At 44.6% G+C, this 20,653-nt stretch overlaps 2 protein-coding genes across 4 annotated transcripts in view; both read right to left on the bottom strand.

The window, feature by feature from the left end:
- The window catches only part of nhsa (Nance-Horan syndrome a (congenital cataracts and dental anomalies)), a 57,333-nt gene extending 56,063 nt beyond the window's left edge, over positions 1–1,270 (bottom strand). For all 3 annotated transcript variants that reach the window (XM_076726532.1, XM_076726531.1, XM_076726533.1), the window contains exon 1: positions 841–1,270. In XM_076726532.1, the coding sequence (XP_076582647.1) occupies positions 841–1,120 (280 nt within the window). In that variant the 5' untranslated portion in view covers positions 1,121–1,270. The remainder of the gene's footprint in view (positions 1–840) is intronic.
- A 3,222-nt stretch (positions 1,271–4,492) lies between these two features.
- reps2 (RALBP1 associated Eps domain containing 2) overlaps positions 4,493–20,653 on the bottom strand; it is a 20,222-nt gene continuing 4,061 nt past the window's right edge. Inside the window, exons 2-19 of the mRNA XM_076726493.1 lie at positions 18,303–18,426; positions 17,318–17,487; positions 16,334–16,442; positions 15,824–15,930; positions 15,594–15,735; positions 15,445–15,508; positions 13,880–14,048; positions 13,711–13,764; positions 13,351–13,429; positions 12,952–13,026; positions 12,588–12,636; positions 12,346–12,482; positions 11,980–12,041; positions 11,789–11,878; positions 8,964–9,050; positions 8,741–8,874; positions 7,765–7,870; positions 4,493–5,692 (exon numbers count right to left, since the gene is read on the bottom strand). Coding sequence (XP_076582608.1) covers positions 5,624–5,692; positions 7,765–7,870; positions 8,741–8,874; positions 8,964–9,050; positions 11,789–11,878; positions 11,980–12,041; positions 12,346–12,482; positions 12,588–12,636; positions 12,952–13,026; positions 13,351–13,429; positions 13,711–13,764; positions 13,880–14,048; positions 15,445–15,508; positions 15,594–15,735; positions 15,824–15,930; positions 16,334–16,442; positions 17,318–17,487; positions 18,303–18,426 — 1,827 coding nt within the window. The 3' untranslated portion in view covers positions 4,493–5,623. The remainder of the gene's footprint in view (positions 5,693–7,764; positions 7,871–8,740; positions 8,875–8,963; positions 9,051–11,788; positions 11,879–11,979; positions 12,042–12,345; positions 12,483–12,587; positions 12,637–12,951; positions 13,027–13,350; positions 13,430–13,710; positions 13,765–13,879; positions 14,049–15,444; positions 15,509–15,593; positions 15,736–15,823; positions 15,931–16,333; positions 16,443–17,317; positions 17,488–18,302; positions 18,427–20,653) is intronic.

Genomic DNA, 20,653 nt, shown 5'->3' with positions numbered 1-20,653 from the left:
ATGCTGTTATCGGGGTAATGAATTCTTACTGGTGGCCAAGCAGAGTTGAAGCCGGAGACCCGTGAGGACAGCAGAGCATCATTTTGAACTTAAAACACTCCAGAAGCATCCAGAATTTAGCTCAATGTGCACTCATGATTATAACGGTACCAACTGTCACTTTTTCAAATAATAACACACTAACAATCAGTGGTGTTTTTGACCGCACGCACGCCGCTTCCCGCCAGAACCAACGTGCGTCATTAACAGTCACCTGCCGCTTCGCTGTAATAATAAGAAGCCAGAACGCTGACCGGCACACCGGACCGTGGCTCGGAGAGAGACAGGCTGTCTACAGCGGTGTAATAGCTCAGTGGCTGCTAGCATGAAGTCGGCGCAGGCAGGCTGTCACACGCCCCTCAGCGTGGGAACAGATGAAAACAGCAGCGCGTGTCTCCCAGTATGAACCAATGGGCTAATATCCACAAAAACAACGAAGAAAACAATACAGCTTAGCTTACAAAAGATGAGAAAACAAAACAGAACACCAGTCTGGCTTAATAAACCTGGTTTACCGTGACTCTACCGCAACTTTATCGTACTTTCAGGCAGTTTTTAGGATAGTACGCCATAATTTTTATGTTTACTTAACGTTCTAAAACTCGAGGTAAACTTAGCTAACTTTATTTTGATCTACGCCATTATTTCAGTAGTATTTCATCCCTCAGTCTGAACTGAAAAGCGGAATGGATGCCTCCTCGTGTGTTTTTCTTCGTGCCGGAGTCGCGCGCGGGACGTGCGCAGGCAGCTCCGGTATAAAACACACAGTAACTGAGAGTCAAGTAACGTTAAGTTACTCACGCACTGCCTCCTGTTTGGGGTCCAGCTCAGAGGAGGTCTGCAGGAGCTGGGTAATCTTACTCTGCAGCCCCCTGACCCGCTGGTTGGTGGATGTGAGGTCGTTCTCCAGCTCCTGGAATATGGAGCAGGCATGTCTGGCCAGGTCCGACAGCTGCCGCAAGGTCCGAGATAGAGCCACATTACTGATGGAGACCAGATCCTCGAAAAGAAGACCCTCTTCGTTTGGGGTTTGATACCTGCACAGCAACTGAGGTTCCACGAGTCGTTTGGCAAATGGCATGTTGGTGTGGACCGGGGAATAAATCCAATAAAAGTGACCCAAGAGTGAGCAGAAGGCAGTTCTCGCCCCTCGGCCCCTGATCCAGTTTTTCTGAATTCAGCTGCTGCTGATGCCCCCCATCCTTTCATTTGTTGGAGAGGTCTGTTGTGCTCCTGGCTGCTGCGCCGGGTCATCTGCTGCCTTAATGCTGGTGTGTTTTTCACTGCTCCAAAGTAGAGGTGGTTTTTAAAAAAAGGCGCTGGGAAAACCTGGAGCGGAGCGCCGGGCTTTACTGGATCGGGACTGCCTCGCTGTTGAGCTGCTGCGGCGGCTTTACATATCTGACAATGCTTTTAGTCCACTATGATAATAATATGGATGTCTTTGGCTTTTGGCCTGTTGGTCAGACAAACCCCCCCCCCCCCCAACATTTCCATATGTTTGTTAAAGCTCTGAGTAACTGTGACGGACACTTTTCTCTATTTTCTAACATTTTATAGACCAAACAATTCACTGTGTATCAAAACATAATGGACATATTTACTGGAAATAATGGTTATTGCAGCCCTACTTTTAACTATCATCTCATTTTTAGAGTTTACAGAAAAACTAGAGCTTACATAGTGTATCCTGTACACGCATCACATGGTTTCTGTCACACCGCCGTGCTTCAGCTGTATTAATGGTGTATTTTAGGTGGAAATGAAGGTGGACTCATGCCTTTTCAGGTCAGCATTGATTTGAATGTGACATTCCCTCATCCCCCAAGCTGGGGAAGGTCAAGACAAAAGCAGGCAGCGTATCTGACCAAGCATTCTGCTCAAAAGCTGCAGTAAAATATGTGTTTTGACAAAGATTCAAGTAGGATTCAAATAATCACGAGATGAGCTTGTACACGATTCCAAATACACACATTTGTGCAGCTTGCAGGGGTTAATATTGCCCTCATTCATTCCCGATTTGTGATGAAGCCTTGAGGATTCTTGTTTTACTGTCTAATTTCCACGTCTAGGTTAATCTTTGCTCTCACCTCTGTGTGCAGACCTGACAGCCTGGGCCGAGCTTCATTCACATTTGCTGAATGAGTGTTTAGCTAAATCCCACCAGCTGACAGGGCCAGAATCAGCAGAGGTGACAGCCTAAAAGCCCTTCCTGTGGCCTAACTAAAGTCCACACCAGAAGTGCAACCTTTGCAAAGCCTGGCCTGGGACAAAGGAGAGACGAGAGAAACGGCGTATGTCGTCATCTTTGAGTAATGGTGCTGCAACAAAAGGCCTAACTTGAACGGACAAAAGCTGGTAATCTTTGTTGTGAGAGGGGTCAGCTTTAACTTTGAGCCACCGGGAGCGATACAAGTTACTGAGAAGCCCGTTGCACGTTTATTTAAACCGAACTTGAAAAATTATACATGTCTTAGTTCATTTGATTAGATTAACTTTGAGTTTCTGCCATTTACCATCAAACATTCGGTCGTGAAAATGTGCTTTCTGAGACATGTATTAATATGGAGGTCTACAGATGCCCGGCTGTCACTGGGGATTTTTTTCTATTTGTGTCTGAGAGCACTAAATATCACTGTCTCCAGCTAGACGAATCAATAATAGTACTAACCATGCAGATAATAATAAGCCAGTTGCTGACTTTGTGTGAGATAGCTAGATGGCAATTAAATCAAACAGGCGTTTACTCAGAGGACACATGGCTGACACATATAGTTTCCTCATCACGTGCAGCTGTCATCTTGAAATGCAAACCAAACACTTTTAAGTGGTATTTATAGTTCAGCGAGAATGGCTCCCCTTTTAAGCTGTCTGATTTAATGAGTACGCACACCCTCTCCTGGTGTGTTAGATGAAATGAAACCTCCAGTACGGGAGGAGATGCTGGAAGTTGATGCGGCAGGTATTGACATGCAGGGCTGTGCCAAACACTGGTTATGGCGCAGAGGAGTTACGAGCGCCTTGTTGTTGTCTGGCATCCCGTGTCTGTCTCCCAGACTGAACTCATTCACTCCGGCTCATTCATTTTCTCCATTCATCCTCTCAGATGTGGGAGCGGCGTATTATTCCAGAGTGCCTTAACACAGGCTCCAACACCGCTCCGCTGTTTTCCTGGGATTTAAGGATGTGTTTCATTTTGCTCGTTCTTTAAAACTGTCCTGTGATTTCAATCACCCGAAAGGACTCGTTCAGTCATATTTGTCTGCAAGGCTCAGTTTAGTCTTGCAGAATCCTTCATATAAATAAAAATGAGTTATATGCTGCTACTTCCAGGAAAGATTAAAGATACATCGACCATGCAAACTAGAGACTACAAGTCTGCAGCGCTGTTAGCAACTCTGTGAGGATGTACTCAGGCAAAGGAGGGCTTTGAGTTAAATGCTAATATTAGCATGCTAACACTTATATACACGCGCTAGATGAAGAGTCAGAGGCTCACAAAACTTAGAATTCATCCTGAGGGGGATGTCAAGAGGTCACAAAGGTCATTAGGCGTCATCATCTGAGCATCATAAATGTTTGTACCAAATTTGGTGCCAATGAATCCAGTAGATGTTAAAATAGTTCATCGCATGTGAAAAGTTTGACCCGCTGGTGGCCCGAGAGGTACGTTCAGGGGATAACTAAAGTCATTCATCCTCTGGGGACCATGAATGTCTGTACAAAACTTCATGGCAGTAGTTGTTGAGATATTTCAGTCTGGACTAAAGTGGTGGACATACCGCCATCGCCATCCCATGAGCGCAGCTGCAAGCAGGGCTAAGAACCAGGATGTTGATATAACATGTTTGTACATTGGACAAATGTCTGGATGAATATCAAAGTACTTGATCTTGATCAAAGTAGCTTGCTGGAGTGAAGTGGACTTGGAGTGAGTGTGGATTCTGAATGCAGCATGAATGAGAGAGAAATAAGCGTGAGGCGTCTAAATGGGAGCCAAGTGTGTCAGTGGATATTTTTGGATGGCGGTGGCGGAGGGTCTGGGAATACAGCCATCAGTGGTGATCTGCTTGACCCTTGGTTGTTATGTCTGTGTCGGAGAAAGCACAGCTGCTATGTGAGAGCCAGAGGGTTATGACTGCAGTCTGTTTGATCTCTCTCCTACCAATGATATGATAACGAGCTCTGATTCGTGTTCATGTATCCAAGCTTCGATGTCACCTTCGTTTGAGCCTTCAAAGTGAGAAGAGGTACATGCTGTTGGAATTTCACGGTAGTTTTCTCTTGTTGCTCTAAGGAAACACACAATTTCATAAATTTCTTAAGAGGTTTTGCAGGTTTTTCAAATTAATGCTGCTCAGAGCAAGTTAGCAGTGAAAGGGTAAAACAACATTTCTTTCAGATATTGACAAAAAGCATGCGTCAATCTGTATAACAAAAGAATTACAAGCAATAAAAATAGACAACTTTATTGATTAGTTTGATTATTGTCTTCAGCCCAGAGCTCAGTTGTGCATGACTTAATGTGAACTTACAGTCCAATGCTCACATCATTTTAGCAAACATGCAGTATTCAGCATGCCATCACGTTTTGACCGCTTCATTTACCACCATGAACAATCAGGATGTGTGGAAAGAAATGGTCTAAAGCAAGCTAAAGCAGCACCACATCTTTGCATAGATAAAATCAAAACCACATCTGCTCACACAGAGAAATTTTTGAAATCTATCTTGCAAAACATAAGATGAATATTGTGCTCATTTCTTTTCTTGGCCGTTAACACTGGTTTGGTTTTTAATGGTTTTTAATGGCTGCAGTGCAAAAATAACTCATATGATCATAAACATAAGGGCATTTAAAAAAAGTCAACACAGTGCTTTCATTAAAATATGGAGCAAATTTGAAGTAAAATGTCCACATTTCATACAAATCCAGAGTGAGAAGTGTCAACATTCCTCAGCGTCCTGCAGCCTCGTGTGCCAGTGCTACATGGTGACAACAAGGGCTGCCGGCTGGAAATCTCAATTAAATCCAGCTCGTATCTATTGTGGCTCTTTCAAACATGAAGTCCAACCTTGCAAATGTGCATTTTTTTAAACTTGAAGTGCAAAAAGTAACCAGATTCAGAGACTAATCTGTAGCACCATCACTTGCTTTAGACCACACATGAAGAGGACCACCACACTGAGAGGACTTCAGTTCCCATCGTCAACACAGAACATAACTGAGTCATGGCAACATGTACACAAACTGTTCCATGCATTGTAATCGATGCAGGGTTCATGGAAAATCAAAAAGAGCAAAATAAGTTAGAACATCACCATGATTGACAGGATATTTTACATGTGTGTATCATACAGGGATTAAAAAATGGATGGTTCAATCCTGCAAAATGTCATTAAAAGTAACCGTAACACCTGGATGCGACGCTGGAGTCACATCCCTGTTTGTCCCCATCGTCAACCCTTTTGCATTTATGATGCGTTCATGACAAAAGACAACAACTTTCTGTGTCTTGGCCCAAACATTCATGGATGATAGAGATATATTTAGGTGACACACGTGAGGCAAAGCAGGCTTCGGTCACGTCGAGGCCAGGGGCCGCAGAAGCTCCAGCTGGGACTCCAAGGTGACCCTCTCCTGGTGAACCACCTGCAGTCAACCAAAAAACAAAAACAAAAGACCTCTGATCACTGCACATTGGACAAGAAATGGAATCTTCAGATATGAAAGTGTTGGACAGAATGAACGACATCCAAAGAACACACCAGAATACGTGCACTGAAGACTCAAGTTCACTGAGGCGTGTGAGAAGTCGTCCTGGAAACTGTTCCGTATGTGGCAGGTGATTGGATGAGCCATCTGTCTGTCATCGTCTATCACGGGCTTACTTCAACCAATCAGATTAATGAACCATCTGACGTGATAGAAGAGCGAAACCTTTTCCATGAAGAAACGCCTTCAGGGTCATTCTTTGCTCTTTTCATGAAGAAATTCTCTCCAGTCCTGACAGAACTGATGCTAAAGCAGCTAACGCTAACGCTTTTAGGAGCCGCAATTGCTGCTTTTGAACGAACAGTCGCTGCTCTTGCTGTCGTCACACCTAAACCACGCCGGCCTGTAGCTGCCAGTAGTTCATCAGAGGACGCCGATTGGTCCGAACCTCTGTGGCTCATCGCTTGAAGCCTTGAAAGATTCTCAAATGATCTCACGATCTTGTGAATTCATCTGCCTCATGAGGTAAACTGAGCTCTATAATAAGATCAATCCACTAAAGTGGCCCCCACACCCCAAAATATGAAGCGTTTGACAGAATGAACAACATCCAAAGATTATTCTGTTCTCAGTGCTTCAAAACATGGTCTCCTGTTTGTTCATCAAAGTACTGACGAATACTTCATCCTTCAGAATGATAACAGAGCTGGAGTTTTCATTAAGATTTGTCCCAGGTCAAAAAGTAGTAGAAGTACTGAAGATATAGTCGTGTTTAATTAAAGTGTACTTTAATTTCATTTCATTTTAAGTACATTTAAGTATATTTCCAACACACTGGTGATATAAAACAACTGTACTGAAAGTGTGTTTTGAATGCTCATGATTCCTGATTTTCACTGGTGTACTTGAGTTTTTAATTTAGCATACTATTTACACAAATACTCAAGTATTACTCAAGTGGTACTCAACGATAACTCAACGATACACTTAAGTATACTTGAAGGTGACAAAAACAGCTCAAAGTGTACTCAGTAAAATGTTTTCACCTGGGGTTACTACGCACGCGTCTTCATTTCAAATGTGACTTTAACTTTCGGGGAAAAGTCACGGAGGAGCTGCTCCTCCTCATGCCGCCTCCTGCCTCTCCTCACACAGCCGGCTGCATTTGGATGCCTGACAAGCCCAGGCTCTATTTTGAAGAAGGCAGTTGTGAATGCCAACGGCTGGTTGGTATTTCAACAAGGCCTGAGTCTATATAAAGAGCCGTACGCCTTTCTCTGCAAAATTCCACAGATGCTTTGAGGAACGAGCAGAATTAGAGCGAATAAATGACATCTGAGGGAAGGAGAATGCCGATATGAAAGCTTCAGACCTAGCTTATAATCAAACTGCCTATTTTAATGTGTGCTGCTTGATTATTCAGTTGCATTAAAGCTGTAAAAGTGCTGCATGTGAGCGAGAAGGTTTTGCCACTGGATCACTTGCGGGGAGAATGACAGGCATGCAGCATGTGTTCCAAATGTGAGTGCGTGTGCCACAGGCAGATCCCCAAAGCAAACAGCCAAGTCTGCGCCATTAGTTCAGCTGTGAGTGATGGGGAGCAGAGCAGACGGTTGAGCTCGGAGCTTTTCACCAAGTTGGACCAGTGGAAGCGTCTGCTGTCACACTCATTTCAGAGCTGGGCAGGAGTCAACTCCTGACGCGCAATCCAAGACGTTCCAAACGGCGCCAACACGAAGGCTACAGCCCCGTCAGGCTTGTGTGAAAATGCATAAAGTCGTTTGATGGAGCTGTGTGTTTTCTCCATTTCACAGTGACCCAGAGGAGGAGGAGGAGGAGGAGGAGGAGGAGGAGGAGGAGGGAATGTCAGAAAGTCACTGCGGCCAGCCGCTAACGTCGTCCACACCCGCTCCCATAGAAAAACACACCCTGCTTCAGCTGAACCCTGCACACAGACTCTACGGTTGCATCTACAGCCACAGGTGTGAAGAAACAGAGGATGGGCTGACCTTGAGCTGCTGCTGGAGCTCGCTATTGAGGCGCGTCAACACTGCGTTGGTCTCCTTGTTTTTGCGGATCGCCATCTGGATCTCCCTCTTCTGTTTGGACAGCAGCCTGGGAGAGAGAGTTTACCCACTTTTATTAAGTTTTAATTCATTTTCCAGATAGATTAAACACGAAAACATGACTGACCTTGTTCAGAGCACAACTTCAGGGAATACAAGAGTAAACATACATCTGATTCCTGAGCTATCGCCGTAACTCTCAGTGTGATTTGGGTCTAAACGTGGTGTTTGGGGACGGGATTAAAAGCCTTCGGTTAAAGGGGGTTGCTGCACTCAAATACAGAAATGATCAGACGAAAGCGCGGCCGTTTCACATCAATCATCCGGCCTTTGTTGGCAGTCACTACTGTTATTGATGGTCTCCCTCTGCTGCACTAATAGACAGTTTCAGTGAGCTGTCTGGTCAATAAGGAGACAGGAGCACACATGCTAGAGTCATTACGGTGGGTGAGGGTGTGTCTTAATGCCTGTCGAATTCCCTGTCTGGATAGCGTTCAGCGGTTAATAATCGCTGTGCAGAACTCACTTTTAAGAAGTTCTTAAACATGCGTTTTTTCACTTGGGGGCAGCGCAACAAGCAACACTGACATACTGACTTTGTTAGCAGTTACTGATGCTGATGTGAGTGGAGAGAGTGAATCAAAACATTGAAGTCGAAAGGCTGTAAAACCAAAACAAGTCAAAAGAGGTTAAAAAGCATCTCTGAGGGGAGCTGCAGAGGGTGACCCTTTCACACTGCATGTAGGCGTTTGGTCCCTTCTTGAAATTAAAATACTCTTTAGAGCAGCTTTAACATAAGTCACCTTACAAATGTAGTTTTCTCTGTTGGCTCACAGACATTTTAGCCACCGCTGCTAATTTCAGCTAATTCTGCTCAGTCAGATTTAGTTGGAAGTGAAAAGTCAAATGTTAAACTAACTTTTGAGCCGGTTTGCTGGACGGAGGAAACGGCATGGCAGCTGGAGGTGTGGCCTCCAGGTTCTGGGTCTCTGGGTGGTATTTCCTGCGGACCGGCTTCTGTGGCGCCTGACCGTGAGAGACTCCGATCACATCCTGAAGGAAAGTTTCAGGAGTAAAACGTTAGCATCCTCACTGCAACAGGGACACAGACACTCATACAGCAACACTAGCATGGGTCGGACCTGTTTGGGAACAGCCGTCAAGTCTTCGCAGCTCGGACCGAATCTGGAGCGTGGACCCTGTCCTTCAGGTGTCACACCGCCCTCCTCCTGCAACACACAAGCACACGAGCATGAGCAAAATTAACTTACACAAGGTAAAGCTGCTCAGACGCTGGTCACACATACGATAAAAGATCTCTTCCTACTGACGGCCAGACGGTTGGCGTCAGGACGAGGTTAAATAACGTGAAGGAGCTGCTAAAGAGGCAGCAGGAAATGTGTCCAGCCTGACTGTGGATAAATCAGCAGCTTCCCTGCAGGGACCACGATGTAGAGCTCTCCAGGCGCAGCTTTCTGCCTGCTCAGGGGCAGCCATGATGGATTAACTTTACTTTTATTGCATCTCCTTGCTGCATTTCAGCCATTATTCTCTTTTAGACGTGATGCATGAAGCATCACCACCTGCTTTTACTCGGCAGAGGTTAATAGTGCACGAGTGCGAAGACAGGTCCAACACTTGAAGGTCATTTTTTAAGTTTAGCTCACAAGTCTCGCTGTGTAAAATAAGTTGCAGCAACAATTGAAGGTATTTCTTACTCGGCAGCACTACATCATTTCCCATCTGTTAAGGTTGGATTTAGCGAATTTGATCCATTAATTTCTACGGGCTGCTGTCTCCATTGTGGTGGCAGTTGAAATGCCTGGGCTGTCCTGATGGGTTAAACAGGCCAACACTGCTGCTGTAAATTGCACCCAAGAAGCCTAAAAAAGTCCATTTTGCTGAGCAACGCAACTGATGTGCGAGCAGACACAAATAAACGGCCTTGAGATTCACTGCGCCATTAGACGTGAAACACAACCACAGCATGGAAACGTTTAAAAAAGGTTCAGCAGTAGCTGCTACAGAAGCAATAAACCACAGGAGCTCCATCGGCAGCATGTGTGGTCACATCAGCCGGAGGTCACGACTGTTTCGCCGCAGCAGCGTGCGAGAGCTGAAGAGTTACGGTCGCTGTCACGTCGACCCTTCGAGAGACAGGAGCTTTACAACAACCTCATCTAACTGATATGAACGAGAGCAAATATTACACATACAGCCCCGTGTGGTGACGACGGCACGATGAAGCCGGCGATCACATCAGGAGGACGAGGGGATTTGACCCAACTCTCTGCCTGAATGTATTTACTTGTCCAGTGGATCAAAGGCAAACTTCTCCCCTCTCTGGAGGAGGCGGTGGGCCTCGCTGAGAGTGGATGGAACTTTAACTGACAGATATTGAGCTCTGCTGTGCTTGAGAGACAAACACAGAGGTGTAACATTTGGGTCACGGCTGCAGGAGCATCACTCTTAGCTGCACCCAGTGTCTCACCGAGCCTGCTGTGGTCACCGGAAAAGGGAAGTGAAGCCAAGTGAAGATCCCGATTCCAGAAAAGATGAGATGCTGCAGTTCAGTTGGGAAGTGAATCATTTACAAATTTTGTTTTTGACCGTTGCTCTGAGAGACAACCTGAAGGTTTTCTGTCTTTATGGCGTAACTCCTCTGACTCACTCCTCAGACAAATCAGTGTTAAGGTCAAAGCTTCTTCAGCTTCTATTCAAACACACTGGCTCAGTCCTTCCTCTCTTATCTTGGATGTCATATGATCCCTCAGATCCTTCTTCCATTAGTTTATCACATTGATCTTTCTAATCACTCGTGGTTTGTTGGATCCAGCGGATCTGCCCTCTCACTCCTCTTAAACTCTTCCTCTCCATCACTGAAGCCTGTGCAGTATCACCTTTCCTCTGTCTCCCCACAGGATGTTTTACTTCATCTTAATTAAATCCAAAAAGATTGGACGGTCCCAAAGGTGGCTCTACGCTGCAAGCATATGATTCACTTAGTAAAACAAACTGAAACTCATACCAGCTCAAATCCCTCAGAGACACATAAGTGAACTATAGGCGTAGTTAAAAATAGCTTCTTTAACATAAAACATGTCAGTCTTAAATTAAGGCTGAACATCTGATACCAGCTTTTGCAGAGAACCCTCGGGAGGACGTCAATTTGCAGTTATGGTGGACGGAGGCAGGCCAACACTGTTCAACACGTCTTCATTTCAGTCTATTTTTTTCTATTCTTCACTTCACTCTTCGTTTTTCTTCACTTCACTTTACAAACAACCCTGAATCCAGAAAAGTTGTGACGTTTTTGTAAATATCTGCTTATTCTGAATCTGATGCGGCAACACGTTTCAAAGACTGGGAAAGATGTGGAACGTTCCAAAAACACCTGTTTGGAACATTCCACAGGTAAACAGGCTGATTGGTAACAGGTGATAGCATCATGATTGGGTATGAAAGGGGCATCCTGGGAAGACTCAAGCGAGGATGGAGCGAGGTTCACCACTTTGTGAGCACATGATTGGATAAAGGATGTTCAAACATCACTGGACTGTTGTGTTGTGCAACAGGATACAAGCATAAACCAAAAGGAAATAACAGGAAGCACCAGGAGAGACGGATGAAGGACAAAGAGGACGAGGCTGAAAAGGTTGAGACTGAATGAGCGGCACGTCACGTGGGCCATAAATAAATCCTGGAAGCGTTCGCTCGCCTGCAGCTTGACGTTCAGCGCTGTCATAACCTCTTGGTTCATTTGTGCCTTGAAATAGAGGGCCGTATATCTGACAACATGACCTCAGCGACACGTTTACGGTGCAACATCTGAGCTGGACGGAGAGCGGAAAAGGCTTTGAGTTTGGATGCTTATTTTTCCCCCTTTTGCAGATTTGCATCGCTGCTTCTCACATTTGGAAACTCCAACCAGGACAAATCACGGCAGAAAATCAGATTTCATGCTCACCTCCTCTCTGAAGTGACTGAAGTCTGCAAAGTTTGGCTGCTGCACTTTATTCTGAGGAGTTTTCTCTGGGACGTTGATGAAATGAGGAACCTGAAAAGAGAGATGAAGGCGCTGATCAACCAAAGCTGATGAGACATTTGGAGTTCAGAGGAGCAACACAGGCTTTGTTCACATACTCAGATCAGGCTTACCTGTGAGGCTGATGGTCTCGGTGGGAGGGCTGGAGGAGGCGGTAACCACCCACTTTTTACCCCTAAAACCCAGACAAATATCACTGAGCTGTAAACTTGTGTGGCTGTGTTCCTTCGTTGCTCTGCTGAGTCACAATTCTTTCTTTAAACCACAGAAATAAACCACTCATACTTTCATAATGGGACATTGACTCTCATGAGCTGCTCAGCTTTCAGACTGAACAATAAAACCCACCTATCTCCATTTCCCCTTTCCGTTCTCCCATGAAAGAAGAACTGTCATAAACACAATAACGTGGCTGTGAAATGTGCCGTCGCTCCAGGCGGCTCAGACTGAAAACAGGGAGTCGGTGGCTTTGATCGTACCTGGAGCGCCCTGCTGGAAGAGCTTGTTGAGGTCCAGCGAGGAGGCCCTGGAGTGGCTCTTCTGGGGTCGAGGCGGAGGGGTGGGGGGCTCCTCCACTTTCTTCATTGCATCCTCAAAAGAGGTGCTGGAGTAGGACCTGGAGGTGAGGTCACCAGGGCAGGAAAACCAAAGCAGCAAAATGAGGCTAACGCAGGAGGAGCATGTTTAATGTATTTGTTCATTTCTGGGTTGTCTCTCTCACCTCGGCCTGGTTTTCGTCCTCATCTGTGGGTCCAGGTCCTGAGGCGGCTCTGAGGGCAAGGGTGAATGAACAAAGGCTGTCAGGCTTTTGGTTTTGTTTGAGTTGTTGTAAATGAGAAGAAGCTACTTCCCCGTGGAAGCACAAGCTAAGTTCATGGGTGTGAAGCAGCACTTCACATCATTTCAGTGTACAAAACGTATTAAGATTTCCTGATGCACGTGAACGCTGCAGCGTTCCTACAGATTACCGTATGTTTCTTGTTTTTAATGCATATTTTCACCAAATGTGACAAAAGAGGAAATATCCCCGACGCAGTGGAAGCACTGAGGGAACATGAAGTGTGTGTGTGCAGCTCTGGAGTCACCTGGCCTCTCAGGAAAAGCACCAGGTTGTAGAGTCTGTTTGTCTTCAGTCGTCACCACCCTCTTCACGCCCACATCTGGAGACACAGAAATAAACACAAACAGTAAACAGACAGAAATCAGCTGCAGGATTTCATAGAAGAAGACGTGAAAACTTCAGCATGTGCGAACTTCTGAAGAAAGACAGTTATTTTAAAAATCCTATCGTTCAGTATAAACTTGGACGGCAGCACTCTGAAATCACAAACCATATGTTTATACTGCTTTCCTGACATAATCAAACATTTTGCTGGCAGTTAATATTCTGCATGTGCCTCACATCTGATTTTAGAATAAACTGTTTGTCAGTCTTTCTGGATTAATTGCTTAAATAAACTGGAAGACGGCGCGTCTCACATTACCTCGTTTACATGATTCCTCTTTCAAATCCTGCTTTGTTGTGGCCAGACTTGGCTGGAGCCGCTCTATAATGCTCCGATCCTAAAAAAACAAAACAAAAAACAAACAAACAAAGCAGAAAGAATGATCAGCTGTATAATTAAGAAGTACAAATCATCACTGCCTGCAAAGACTGGTGGAAAATGTGCAGTGCAGTTTAGGAAGTCGCTTATGCTCTGAGCTCAACACGCTGGTGGGACACTCTGGGGGTAAGTTGGAGCAGCCTCATGTTCAGCTTGTTAGTGCCCCCTGCAGGCACCAAAGAGGGACTCCACATTCACTTTTTTACACCAGGCATTAGAGTATGTGAGGGTTTGATTTACCATCTGACTGGGCCTCACTTCTGCATCCTCAAAGACGATCAGAGGCTCTGCACTCTGCAAAACAAGCACAGTTTAAGTCTCAGTGGAATTCTGAAGTAACCAGCAAACTGAAGCAAAGGCAGATATTTCTGAGTGCTTCGCTGAACAGATGCACGGCTGTTTCCCTCACTTCAGGAGTATCCGGTATGTCCTCTTCCTGCTGCATGAACCCTGGCCGCAGCGTGGGGGGGAGGCTCTCTGGGAGAGGGTAACCGTTCTTGCGTGCCACAATCAAGTGAAAGGCTGTGCAGAACTCAGAGAAAGTGAGAGCTCCATCTCGATCCACATCGCTCAACTCCCTTAAAGAACGAGGTGGGAAAATGAAAAACATTTGCAAAGCCTGAGAGCGCAGCTGCAGAACTACGACTCAAGCAAGCATCCTGATTATTACACTCAGCTGTAGTGATGGTGTATTTTTCATTTGAGCCTCAAAAACAGTTTAAAGCAGGTAAATATTCATTAATAATTCACCAACCAATTTAAAAAAGACTCCAGTTAAGATCGAAATGCACTGCTAATTTATTTATTACTGTATTGAAAAGTACAGTTGAACACAGTTTGTATTTTTCCTTAAATTTGTGCCAAATTATATGAATCTTTTCCAGAAACTTTGTATGAAATAACTTCAGAGTTAGTGTTTTTACCCTCTGATCACATGGCAAAGAACTTAAAAACGTATGTGAAATCATTAAATATGCTGTTATCCACATTAGAGGAATAGTTTGAAGTGCTGGAAAATATGCAGATTCCAGGGGGAGCCGTTAGCCTGGCTCTGCCCAAAGATAACAAAACTCGACTCCACGAGGGGTCACCAGGGGGCAGTGCCCCCCCACCTCATTCACTGAGCCTCCTCACTGGTATAAAAGCATGTGAACGTCAACAGCTTTCAGGACACAGAGGACACAGTGAGATTATTCTTGTTGTTTTGTCTGTGCTGTGACCTCATTATAAGATAAGATTCAGATTAGTTATTTACACCTCAGTGAGTTCTACTTGTGTGTTTAGTCGGATTATTGGGAAAGAACGCAGTATTTTTCACTTTTTTTTCTTCAACTTTTCTCCTGTGGAGTGTTTCCACTGAATACTTTCACTTTCACTTGCACCACTGAGTTTCGTGAGAACATTAAAGGGATGGTTTGGTATTCGTGTTAGTTGGGCTAACCACCACCAGCGGTCGGTTAGCTTAGCACAAAGACTGGAACCACAGGACAGCAGCTCGCCTGTCTCTGCACAAAGGTAACTACAGAAAAGTGTAAAAATGACACGTTACATGTGGACAGAACCAGGCTAGCTGTTTCCCCTTGTTTCCACTCTTTGTGCTAAGCTAACTGTCGCCAGGCTGCAGCTTTATATTTACTATACAAACATGAGAGTGCTACTGATCTTCTCATTAAAGTCTTGGCAAAGTGAATAAGCATATTCCCCAAGATGTCAAAATATTCCTTTAAAGATCTTATTATTGATATTTTAGTACAGATCACAATGTTATACTTAACAATGTGATCCCCTTTGTTGCAATAAACAGCTCCAAATGTCGCTGTGGTGAAGCCTTTTTTGTCTGCGGTTGAGCAGACAGTACAGATCTTCCCTTTAATGAGGCCTCGGTGTGAGTCGATGGGCATGCTGAGGTGCTTTGGCTGACAAACACCCAACTGACCCCAGAACAGAACAAGGACACAGTGAGTCAGCACTTACCAAATGTGGGAAAGTTCAGGTATTGGCAGCTTGGATTTTGTGAAGAAGTTCTTTGCAATGGCTCCTGGAGAAGAGTCGCAGAGGGGTAAGAAAAGTTTTTAAGTGATTTTTCTATTTAGAAAGAGGTGCAGCAGGGGAGGGGTCCATACCCAGGATGAGAGCCCCCAGGTCAGGCTGCAGGGTCTTGAACTGATTGGTGTAATACTCCAGCTGTTCCTCTGTGATCCTCCAGGGGTCATCATCCGAGTAGTCCACTACGCCCTGCTGGTCCAGCCTCTCTGATGAGGACGCCTGCGAACACACACAGGAATCATAATACACACTTAAAGAGCATAAAGAGCTATTACATGAGAGCAAAGCTGTAAACATCTGGCTGTACCCGAGCGATGGCCGGATGCTCCACAGCGGCTTTGGTCCCGTAGCTGCTGGGCGAGGAGTGCTGCTCCATCTGAACGATCGGCCGTGAGGAATGTTTGCTTTCATAGGCTGAAAAACAGCAGAGAAAAATGAGCTTTTGGTGGAGGAGAAACCTGAAACATGCAATGATTTCCCTCCGATTATGACCCTCAAAAGACGATCTGAGAGAATCAGAGATCCAGAGATCAAAGGAGCAGGAGGAGGTAAAGACAGGAGAGAGACGTCGAACTTTAGAGGAAGAACAGGTGCTGCGGTAAAACCTGGTCGTTCATTTCATTTCTAATTTACACCACATGACTCATGCAACACATGCACGTCTGTAGTTTATGTCCACTGCAGTACTCAGTTGGCAATCAACGAGGAACGTTCTTTTATGGTATATTCACAAAAAGGACATGAAAACAGGCTGTAGAACAAACAGACGAGGCGTGTTTGCAGATGTTGTGCAGTTACAGGACAGAAAAGGTCTTACTGATGTGTGCGTCAGCCCCGTTTCTCTGCTTGGCGTACGGGTAACGGTGGTAGGTCAGCGGCGAGCGAGGCGGCGAACTGCACGGCGAGCGAGGCGGGGACCAGGATTCCTTCAGGGACAGAACATCAGTTATTCCACATACACAGAACAAGTCGCCTCTGTGCTGGAAACTGTCCCGTGAACATGTCACTGGGTCATGGACACTTTGACTGACAGTCTTCTTATAAACAGCCGGTTCAAGCTACTGCACCGCACCTGTTTACCTGTGGAACGTTCCAAACGGGTGTTTTTGGAGCGTTTGTTGCTGCATCAAATTCAGAACAAGCAGATATTTACAAAATCAGTGAAGCTGATGAGGAAAAACATTAAATATATTGTCTTTGTGCTGTAAGATTAGAGAGCGATCACAGCGCCCAAACTTCTCTGGAATCGGGGTTGTGTCTGTTTGAGAACCGGCGGACTGCTGTCTCACATGATTAGCTGTAGGTTCGCTGGATAGCACTGACCTGGAACAAGTCTTTTATTTCAGCTCATGTTCCAGTTTTAAGCAGTTATGATAAAATTACACAGACATCTGTTTTTAGATATTTTTTGGGAGGATTTTATGCTATAATTACATAGGCAACAGTAGAGAGGTGACATGTAACAGAGAAAGACTGTCCAAGTTTACATGAGGCTTCAGCAGGTCTGTGTTCTGGGAGGTCTTTCGACATATGAGCGTCTGGATACTTGTGGCCTGTCTGGTACCTTCGAGGAGGCTTGTCAGTCTTCAATAAATGAGGTATTTCTGCTGATGATGATGAAGATCTGGAATGTCTTTGCTCAGTGCACCAACTTAACATCTAAACAGTGACCCCTGATTTATTCTAAACTCATTATTCTGACTGAAAATTTAAATCCAACATGTCAGGCGGTAACTTGTCACAGCTGTATGTTAACGAGCTGGCAGGAGAGGCGGAGGTCGACGTGTACCGTTAAGCTCACCTTCTTCTCTGCGTTGGCCTCCAGGTGTCTGAAGGCGCTCCTGTCAGCTGGAGTCCAGGAACCAGGTGCAGTCCCACACTGGGCCCCCTGACCGTCGATGCTCGGAGGGATGACTGGGTATCGCACCTCCGGCTCATTCTTCAGCCCAACAAATCTGGGCAGAGGTAGATCTAAAGGGACACATAAAGCTTATTTTTGATTCTGTTCTGTTCTTCTGATATTCGACTTTTTTCCTTTTCCTTGGAAATAAGTCAAAATCAATAGTATTTAATGCATAAAAAGACGATTCTTAAAGTCTTGGCTGATCAGGAGCTTCCTGTATGATGACCTTTGATACATTGAGAATTAGAATGAGGGAATTAATAATAATAACAAAAATAATAAACTTATTTGTGTTGCACCTTTCATACAATAAATGCAGCTCCAAGTGCTTTTCAACAAAGAAATCACATGCAACCCTCTTGATACTAACAGCAAAAATAAGATAGAATAAGGATGAAAATAAAGACAATGCTTAACGTAAGAAGGACTGTAAAACCATTGAATAATAGTAATGAAATAAAGTTAAAATGGAGTACACAGAATGCATGAAAGTAAAATACAAGATTTTAAAAGCAGTTTCAGGAATGTTTTTAGCTTCTCTTCAGAATCAACCTGCTTCCCTGGTGTCTTTAGTTACTCTGTTCCAGAGCTTTGGGGTGTTTTCTGCAGAGGTGAGCTGCGACTGAGCCTCTCTGCTGTGAATATGAAACTCTGAACACACTTCTAATAATCCATCACGCTACCCATGCGCTGTGCGAAAACAGATTTTCTCTTTGGCCGGGGTGTGACTGATTGTGTGCTCTTGTAATAAGGGCAAACCCACTTAGCCCTTTCCACGCGACTCCCCTTTCATCCAGATTAGTCCAAATCCTGCCATGTTAAGATAATCTCCTGATCCCCTTTTGCTCTCATAAGACGCCTCCTCTCCGAGCGGCAGACTTACTGGCTGTTACGCTCTCCAGGTGGATGGGCAGACCGGACTGGGCGGCCGCGAGCAGCTTCAGGGCCACGTAGAACTGAGGCGTGCCGAAGAAGCCCAGGCGCTTTGCTCCACACACCTCAGTCACCTGCAAAAGTTTTTAACAACATATTACCCTGATAAATCTCATATGTCGTGCATTGTTTTCCTCTTTTCAGAAACCTAATCTGGCCAGGAGCACAAAATTACAGGCTCTGCTGACAGAATAAGGCTAGAAGAAACAGTGTGTAAGGGATCAGCCGCACAGTGGGATCTATTTATCCCGTACTCTATTGATTAGAGGTACAATGACTGCTTTGGGGGAGCAAAGAAGATTAGGATTATGTGGGACAATCAAGGAAAAATTTCCCAAAATATAACTGGAGGAAATTTTAGAGTTTATAACTGAGTTGTTTGTAAGTGAGTTTATAATCGTGTTGATGTGACCACAAACTCCTCTGTGACAAAGCAGATGCGGCCGCTGAGTACAATACTGAAACAATACGAGCCTGAATAACTGAAATTCCTCTTTGTCATGGAAGTATTAATGGAATCTGGTATGCCACACACACACACACACACACACACACACACACACACACACACACACACACAGAGGACACTCATTGACAAAATGCATTCTCCAACTAAATGCCAAACTCCAATTTAAAGCCAATTCTAACTTAACCCTTAAAAACAAAATGTCCTCCCTTTCCAAAAATGTTCTCACTCCCAATTTTGAAACTCAAACTGGTTCTCACAAAGATAGCTGTACAAGCATGCATGCCCGCACACACATTAGAAAATATGCTTACTGCCTTCTCACCAAGAATTAGATGAGAAGAATGATACCACTCTCATGTCTGTACAGTAAACACAAATTCAATGCCAACTTTATTTACATAGCCTGACAGCACAAATCACACCTTGCCTCAGAGAGCTTCAGGACACCCTTTAGACCCTTGATTCGGATAAGGAAAAACTCCCCAGAAAACCCTTTTAATGGGGAAAAATATGGTGCTACTGCCAGTAGATGGTTAGCTTAGCCTTACTACAGTCTGGAAACAGCTAGCCTGGTAGAGATAAAGCCCACAGCCCCTCCGTAAAACACAAATTGTCAATTTTACACATTTTTTTAAGAGATTACACAAATTAGATATAAAGTTAGTAAACTAACTAACATTAAAGAGATAGCTCAATAACCATGTAAGCTATGCTAACCGCTAGCTTATATTAGCAAACTGGAAGCAGCTAGTTAGCCTGGTTCAGTCCAAAGCTAACAAAAGACATTCACCAGCAACTCTGAAGCTCACTAACTAACACGTTATATCATATTTGTTTACACACTACGGGCTTAGCTAACCAGCTGTTGGTGTTAGCTTTCCATACAGGTATGTGAGAGGTTGATTTTTCAAAGTCACCTCAACAACACAAGGACTGTTTTCAACATGTGACTGACAGACGACAAAACACCCAGCAGAGACAAGCTTCTGCTCTTCTTGTGGCAACAAAGGATTAACGGTGCTTAAAATGCCAAAAATGTATTTTCTTATGAACATACGACAGCAAAAAGTCTAGAGAAGTCTAGCTGGTATGTGTTTTTCAAAGCTGAATGACAGGAGTGCTGTTAATGCCCATTGTCTAATGAGGCTGAGGGACGGGTGGAGTGCATGCGGCTCATATCGCCTTATGAGCCATTTTTTCTGCTTGACCTGCATTGTGTTCATTCAACAGCTTTCACAGGCAGATCCAAAACAACTACAGGCCAGAGAGGCTGAGCAGACAGCGGAGGTCAGGTCTGCAGCGCTGGTGAGGAAGATTAATGAAGAGATTACTTCAGGAACGCCAGCGAAGGCCTTGAGGAACCAGACCGGCAGGTCAGATGTGTGGCCTGAGGGGGGAAGTTATTTAAGGGCGGTGGAAAAACGCCAAAAACATTTCAGCACACAGTGTCATCACTGGTTTGACTTTCTGGATATTAATAAATCACATGCCCTGTTGACAGTTTGAATGAGAAACCTGAGTGTGAGTGTTAGCCATGGTAATATGTAGGATATCTGACACATCAGCCACAGATTTGTCCTTTTTTTCCATCTTAAACTAAAAAAACTTTTCTGTGATTCAAGAATGCAAATTGACAAATAAGCAAAGAGCACATATTTACCATTTTACCAGATCCAGTATCATCGTTTAAGTGTGAAAACAAGCATGCTAACAATCTGATGCTAAGCAGGTATAATGTGTAGCATGTTCAGCTTTGCTCTAGCGTGTTAGCATGCTAACATTTGCTAATTAGCACTAAACACAAAGGTCAGCTGAAGCTGATGGGAACTGGG

The sequence above is a fragment of the Chaetodon auriga genome, chromosome 3 (assembly GCF_051107435.1).
Source record: "Chaetodon auriga isolate fChaAug3 chromosome 3, fChaAug3.hap1, whole genome shotgun sequence".
Classification (NCBI taxonomy): domain Eukaryota; kingdom Metazoa; phylum Chordata; class Actinopteri; order Chaetodontiformes; family Chaetodontidae; genus Chaetodon; species Chaetodon auriga.
This window is presented reverse-complemented; position numbering and strand designations above follow the sequence as displayed.